The sequence below is a fragment of the Heptranchias perlo genome, chromosome 40 (assembly GCF_035084215.1).
Source record: "Heptranchias perlo isolate sHepPer1 chromosome 40, sHepPer1.hap1, whole genome shotgun sequence".
Classification (NCBI taxonomy): Eukaryota; Metazoa; Chordata; class Chondrichthyes; order Hexanchiformes; family Hexanchidae; genus Heptranchias; species Heptranchias perlo.
Genome location: NC_090364.1, coordinates 11,239,980 through 11,247,921, shown reverse-complemented (window position 1 = coordinate 11,247,921; position 7,942 = coordinate 11,239,980). Strand labels below are relative to the sequence as shown.

Here is a 7,942-nt window from a genome sequence, read left to right as displayed (position 1 = left end):
TTATGTTTGACTCATTCAGTGGTGATTTATGATCGGTGTGACTGGCCAGATAAAGGGAATCTTGAACAATCTCTTTTGTATCGATTCTTTGGCTAAGATGAGTCTCACATGAGGTTCAACCGACCAGACCTACCCTATATTGCGTATGAGGAGATTTAATAGGTTGCCAGGGAAGTTGGCTGGCTTGTAGGATTCAGGACCGTAACAGATTGTAGAGAGGCACAGACAGGTTAGCGAAGTTGACGGACAGGTGCACATTCATATGCTTGACTGAGTTTGCAAACCCTGTGGAGGTCAAGAAGTCCTGAGGACTTGGGTTACCATGGCACTGCCACGTTTAGCAGGTGCAATGTCCTGGGGACCTATAATGCTTGGCATCTGTGCACCCTGCAGAGGAATAAGTTTGAACATGAATGTAGTGAGATCATCAGAAGCTGCTGGCGTGTTAAGTGCTCGGCCAGACTGGCAGTGTAGGCGTAAATATGACCTTGGCAGCTGGTGTGGCACAGCTTGGGGACAATGGGCCAGAGAGCAATGATACAGCTGGGACTGTTAAATGCACGCACGTTTGCGGGGATGATGGTGTGACGAGGCTGAGGACGGGCGAAAGTTATGCATTGCCTCACCAATTGCAGCAAGTCATTGGCTATGCCAAATGGACAAGCGGCTGAACGAAGGAGCTGTGAGGGCTGTGGCCAGTCTGTCACGGCAGGCCCCACTCCATAGAGAACCGCATGGCACCAATTTGTGGCAGCCGTTATGAACCTGGCATGAGGCAGTAACACACTATCAGCAGGACGTGTAAAAACCCCATTGAAGTGGATAAACAGAACAGCACCGTCCCCCTTTCTGATGGGGAAGTGAGGGCTCCACATTGAGCAGCCTCTGCAACCTCGCATTGACTCTGAAAACCCTCCACGCCAGGTCAACCCAGCAACTGACCCGTTGCCTCCTGAGGACATGAAAGACCCCCAATATAAATGCAATTTCTTTTCTTTTACACGTGTGGCCCAAGAGAAATATCACATAAGAATCCAAAGATGTATCAAAAAATAAATATAATGACTGATTTGTATTTCAAAATAATAGATCAAATATATTTAATTATGCAATTTGAAGATTTTGCTTCAAATTGCAATATCTTGGTGCTGTCTTTGGAAATTTGGAAGAAAAAAGACTTGCATTTATATCGCACCTTTCACAACCTCAGGATGTCCCAAAGCGCTTTACCCCACTGTCCTTGCAAACTACTACCCCATCTCCAAACTCCCTTTCCTCTCCCAATTCCTTGAACGTGTTGTCGCCTCTCAAATCCGTGGCCATCTTTGCCGCAACGCCATGTTTGAATCCCTCCAGTCAGGTTTCTGCCCCTGTCAAGGCACCGAAACGGCCCTTATCAAAGTCACAAATGATATCCTACATGACTGTGACGTTGGTAAATTATCCCTCTTCATCTTTCTCGACCTGTCTGCAGCCTTTGACATGGTTGACCACACCATCCTCCTCCACGCCTCTCCTCCGTTGTCCAGCTGGGTGGGACGTTTTACTGCGTTAAAGGCACTACATAAAAGCAAGTTGCTGTTTACAGCCAACAAAGTACTTTTTAAGTGTAGTCACTGTTGTAATGTAAGAAACACGGCAGCAAATTTTGCACACAACAAAGTCCCACAAACAACAATGTGAGAATGACCACATTTTTAGTGATGTTGGTTGAGGGATAAATATTGGCCAGGACACTGGGGAGAACTCCCCTGCTCTTCTTAGAAATAGTGCCATGGGATCTTTTACGTGCACCTGAGAGGTAAGAATAAAAGGAAGACTAAATATCCAAAAAGTATAATAGGGAGTGCAAAGAAATAGTTTAATTTTTTAAAACATTATTTAAATTCACATTAAGACTACATTCCATTCGCTTGAGGCCTTCCGCGACCGGAGGGCACCGCATGGACTGAAATGGACATGGACTAGATTAATTCCTGGGATGAGAGGGTTGTCCTATGAGGAGAGATTGAGTAGAATGGGTCTATACTCTCTGTGGTTTAGAAGAATGAGAGGTGATCTCATTGAAACATAAAAGATTCTGAGGGGGCTTGACAGGGTAGAGGCTGAGAGATTGTTTCCCCTGGATGGAGAGCGCAGAATTAAAGGGCATAGTCGCAGGATAAGGGGTCATCCATTTAAGACTGAGATGAGGAGGAATTTCTTCACTCAGAGGGTTGTGAATCTTTGGAATTCTCTACCCCAGAGGGCTGTGGATGCTCAGTCGTTGAGTATATTCAAGGCTGAGATCGATAGATTTTTGGACTCTAGGGTAATCAAGGGATATGGGGATCGGGCGGGAAAGTAGAGTTGAGATGGAAGATCAGCCATGATCTGATTGAATGGCGAAGCAGGCTCGAGGGGCCGTATGACCTACTCCTGCTCCTATTTCTTATGTTCTTATGCACAGTGGATAATAGAATAGGAGCTATTTAAGTTTCATGGATAAGTTCTTTACTATTAGTTGTGCCCCTTTAAAAGGGGGGCACTTTTGATTGGTTTTCGGTTGGTGACACTGGGGCAACCCAGTATCCCCTTATGGGTTATTCGAGAAAAAGGAAGACTACCTTCCATTGTGGGTTGGAGGGACTTCACTTACCAAGTGCAGCGGAACTGAAGTTTGGAGCTTGAGCCGCACGGGGGAACCTGTTTTTGAGGGCGCCAGAGGCCGGCGGGGTTTCGATCGCGTGTCTCTCCGGGAAAATTCAATTTTAAAAACAAAAAGAGGAAAAGAAAAGTAGCGGCGCGGAGATGTCGGCTTTTACGGAGGAATATGAATCGGAGGTGACTATGTAGCGAGAGCCGGGTTTGTTTCTGCTGCTTTGGTTATTTTTTTTAAAGCTTCTCGGCCTCCCGCATGGTGCCTGAGGCCCGAGGCCCAGGAGCCGGACCTGCCTCAGATAATCAATAAAACAATAGGGAATTACTTAACGATTGTTATAGGGTCAAAAGTGGCAACCATTCTGCAGCAGCAACATCCCACAAATAGCAATAAGTTGAAAGCCCAGTCAATCTGTTTATGATTGTAAACAATTTTACAACACCAAGTTATAGTCCAACAATTTTATTTTTAATCCCACAAGCTTTCGGAGGCTTCCCCCCTTCCTCAGGTGGTGTGGAAATGACATTTACCAATCTGTTTATGGGTTGAGGAGGGAATATTGGGGGAGAACTCCCTGGTTCTCTTAGAGGGAAAAAAAGTGCCTTGATATTTTAACATCCACCGAAACCACCATAACAAATAAGTGCGACTTCTGCTGATTGTCTCACCCAAAGGGATGGCACCTCTGATAATACATCACCCCACCAGTAATACACTGGAGTGTCAAGCTAGACTGAGTATGCGGTTTGAAGCCACAACCTTCTGATCCCAGAGGCTACAGTGCTGTCAACTAAGTGTAGCTGATACTCATGAGAACATCATAGATGTGTGGGAGTGAAGATCAGCTGCAGCTCCTCGCAGCCCATTCCTATTAACTGCAACTTTGCTCTGCTAGTCCAGAGTTCTCGTACTTAAATGACATTTTTCCCTCCTGACTCTTGACTTTACTTTAGGCACCCACTTCCAACTTAAATCTGGTAGCTGAGCAGGATAGATACAGGGAGAGGAGAGTTAACGTTGCCATTTAAATATCACAGCACTGGTGGAGCAGAGCAGGAATATGGTGGTTGAAGTGAGAGAAAGTTATTTCTGGGCCATCAGTTGGCATAAGAATGAGAATTTTTGTGGCTAGAAGTCATGGATTTTAATTTAGTTTTGGGTTGAATTTTGGACCGGGGTTGTCCTATATTTGGGTTGTCTTATGTGTAAGTATAAATGGTACTACTTGTCTTTGATGCAGGATTATGGTATCTTTGGCAGAGATGTGCTTTGAGATTTTGAGATCTGGATTGTAACTGAGGATATTTTAAGCAAAAAGTGATTCTTGTCTGTGTGGGAGTTTTCTCTGGCCATACCTAGGCATAGAATTATATTGAATCTACAGCACAGAAATGGGCCATTCCTCCTAACTGGTCTATGCCGGTGGTTATACTCCGCATGAGCCTCATCCCGTCCTGTATCCCTCTATTCCCTTCTCCCTCATGTATGGATTGAGCTTCCCTTTAAATGCCTCAATGCTATCTGCTTCAACCACTCCATGTGGCAGTAAATGCTGCATTCTCACCACTCTAAAGAAATTCCTTAAATTCTTTATTTGATCTGTTAGTAGCAATCTTATATTTATGCCTGCTTGTTGTGGACTCAGCCACAAGTGAAAACAGTACCTCCACATCCACTTTATCAAACCCCTTTATAATTTTAAAGGCAAACATTTGATGGGTTTAATTTGTGGTGCAAGTGGTACATTTGTCCAGGAGAATTAAATTTACTGTTTGGCAAAAATAGAGATGTGTCTCAGTCCCATATGAAACACAATAACCAATAACTGTTCCATACTATATCATCTACTTTATGGATTGACTGGAATTATGCAGATGACAGAGGACAGAAATTAACTTAGAAGTAATAAAGAATAGGCAATAGTAGATGTAATATATTTGGATTTTCAAAAGGCCTTTGATAATGTACCACATAATAGACTCATGACTAAGGCCAGAGCATGTGGAGTCAGGGGACAAGTAGCAGAATGGCTAGCATGCTGGCTACAAAACAGAAATCAGAGAGTAGGGGTTAAAGGCAGTTACTCAGATTGACAAAAGATGGGAAGTGTGTTCCACAGGGATCAGTGCTGGGGCCACTGTTTACATAAACAATTTGGACTTCAGGAATCAGGAGTACAAGTTCGAAATTTGTGGATGACACCAAATTGGGGGGTATAGTTAATACTGAGGAGGACTGCGACAAAATACAAGAAGACATTAATAAACTTGCAGAATGGGCGTGTAATTGGCAAATGAATTTCAATATAGATAAGTGTGAGGTGGTGCATTTTGGTAAGAAGAATAAGGAGGCCACATACTCCTTGGAAAATAAGAGTCTAGATGGGGTAGAGGAGCAAAGGGACCTTGGGGTACAGATACACAAATCATTAAAAGTAGTGATGCAAATTAATAAGGCCATTTTTTAAAAAAGCAAACAAAGCATTGGGGTTCATTTCCAGAGGGATAGAATTAAAAAGCAGAGAAGTTATGTTAAATCTGTATAGGATCTTGGTTAGACCACACTTGGAGTACTGTGAACAGTTCTGGCCTCTGTTATAAAAAGGATATAGAGGCACTGGAGAAAGTACAAAAAAGATTTACAAGGATGATACCAGAACTGAGAGGTTATACCCATCAGGAAGGATTGAACAGGCTGGGGCTGTTTTCTCTAGAAAAGAGAAGGCTGAGAGGTGACCTGATAGAGGTCTTTAAGATTATGGAAGGGTTTGATAGGGCAGACGTAAAGTAGATGTTTCCACTCGTGGGGGAGACCAGAACTAGGGGCCATTAATATAAGATAGTCACTAATAAATTCATAGGGAATTGAGGAGAGTGGTTAGAATGTGGAACTCACTACCACGTGGAATGGTTGAGGCGAATAGCATAGATGCATTTAAGGGGAAGCTAGATAAACGCATGAGGGAGAAAAGAATAGAAGGGTATACTGATAGGGTTAGATAAAGAGGGGTGGGAGGAGGCTCATGTGGAGCATAAACACTGGCATGGACGAGTTGGGCCAAATGGCCTGTTTCTGTGCCGTACATTCTATGTAACTTGAGAATCTTTTCAAGTTTAAACTGCATTTGAAGCAGTCGCAATAATAGACACCAAGCAGGAGGGAGAGCATCGTGTATGACTGCTGTTGTTGGAGGCCTTTCTTTTGGCTGAAGCTGCAGTGTTTTTTTTAATCCTTTCCTGATAATGCCAGTGCTGGAGTATGATTCCAGAGTCACCGTCAGCCCTCCAGTATCTTGCCTTAGTGATCATTCTTCATGCGTGAGCCGAGACAATGGGGCTACTTCGTTCTGGGGACCATTGTAGCTGAGCCAAATCCTGTGGTTGTCTGACGTACACTTTTCAGCAGGGTGCCACCAGATGCTTTTTGTACCCTTACTACGTCTGGCCTCTTGCACATCCCCGATTTCCTTCGCTCCACTGTTGATAGCGGTGACTTCAGCTGCCTAGGCCCTAAGCTCTGGAATTCTTTCCCTAAATCTCTCTGCCTCTCTACACCTCCCTCTCCTTTTTAAGGCGCTCCTTAAAACCTACCTCTTTGACCGTGCTTTTGGTCACCTGTCCTAATATTTCTTTATCAAAATCAAAAAACTGCGGATGCTGGGAAGTCTGAAATAAAAACAGAAAATGCTGGAAATACTCAGCAAGTCAAGCAGGATCTGTGGAGAAAGAAACAGAGTTAACATTTCAGGTCGATGACCTTTCGTCAGAACTGGAAGAAGTTGAAGATTAAACTTTTTAAGCAAGTACAGAGCCAGGTCACGCTTGTGGACTGAGCGGAGGTGTTCAGCAAAGCAATCGCCCAATTTGCGTTTGGTCTCCCCGATGTGGGCAGCGAATACTGTATACTAAATTGAAAGAAGTACAAGTAAATCACTGTTTCACCTGGAAGCAGCGTTTGGGGCCCTGGACGGTGGGAAGGGAGGAGGTGAAAGGGCAGGTATTGCATCTCCTGCGCTTGCACGGGCAGGTGCAGTGGGAAGAAGAGTGGGTGTTGGGCGTGATGGAAAAGTGGACCAGGGTGTCGCCGAGGGAGCGGTCCCTTTGGAATGCTGAAAGGAGAGGGGAGGGGAAGATGTGTTTGGTGGTGGCATCACGCTGGAGGTGGTGAAAATGGCGGAGGATGACTTGTTGAATATGGAGGCTGGTGGGGTGTAAGGTGAGGACAAGGGGGACCCTATCATGGTTCTAAGAGGGTGGGGAAGGGATGAGGGCAGAAGTGCGGGAAATTGGACGGACACGGTCGAGGGCCCTGTCAACTACAGTGGAGGGGAATCCTCGGTTGAAGAAAAAGGAAGACATAGCGGAAGCACTGGTGTGGAAGGTGGCATTGTCAGAACAGATGCGACGGAGAAATTGGGAGAAGGGAATAGAGTCCTTACAGGAAGCGAGGTGGGAGGAAGTGTAATCAAGGTAGCTGTGGGAATCAGTGCGCTTATAGTAGATATTGGTTGACAGCCTATCCCCTGAAATGGAGATCGAGAAGTCGAGGAAGGGAAGAATCAGAGATGGACCATGTGAAAGTGAGGGAAGAGTGGAAATTGGAAGCAAACAAATCTTTATGTGGCTCAGTGTCAAATTTTGTTTGACATTACACTCCTATGAAGCACTTTGGGACGTTTTGCTACGTTAAAGGCGTTTTTTTTATTCGTTCATGGGATGTGGGCGTCCCTGGCGAGGCCAGCATTTATTGCCCATCCCTAATTGCCCTTGAGAAGGTGGTGGTGAGCCGCCTTCTTGAACCGCTGCAGTCTGTGTGGTGAAGGTTCTCCCACAGTGCTGTTAGGAAGGGAGTTCCAGGATTTTGACCCAGCGACGATGAAGAAACGGCGATATATTTCCAAGTCGGGATGGTGTGTGACTTGGAGGGGAACGTGCAGGTGGTGTTTTTCCCATGTGCCTGCTGCTCTTGTCCTTCTAGGTGGTAAAGGTCGCGGGTTTGGGAGGTGCTGTTGAAGAAGCCTTGGCGAGTTGCTGCAGTGGATTTTGTGGATCGTACACACTGCAGCCACAGTGCGCGGTGGTGAAGGGAGTGAATGTTTAGGGTGGTGGATGAGGTGCCAATCAAGCGGGCTGCTTTGTCCTGGATGGTGTCGAGCTTCTTGAGTGTTGTTGGAGCTGCACTCATCCAGGCAAGTGGAGAGTATTCCATCACACTCCTGACTTGTGCCTTATAGTTGGTAGAAAGGCTTTGGGGAGTCAGGAGGTGAGTCACTCGCTGCAGAATACCCAGCCTCTGATCTGC

General features: G+C 45.4%; 1 protein-coding gene across 3 annotated transcripts in view; it reads left to right on the top strand.

Moving 5' to 3' along the window:
* Positions 1-7,942, top strand: part of eif3s6ip (eukaryotic translation initiation factor 3, subunit 6 interacting protein) — a 41,739-nt gene that overhangs the window by 1,624 nt on the left and 32,173 nt on the right. For 2 of the 3 annotated variants that reach the window (XM_067974589.1, XM_067974588.1), the window contains exon 1: positions 2,666-2,823. The exons of the other annotated variant lie outside the window; for it this stretch is intronic. In XM_067974589.1, coding sequence (XP_067830690.1) covers positions 2,791-2,823 — 33 coding nt within the window. In that variant the 5' untranslated portion in view covers positions 2,666-2,790. Of the gene's footprint in view, positions 1-2,665; positions 2,824-7,942 lie in introns of those variants that run through there. 3 annotated transcript variants of the gene reach the window in all.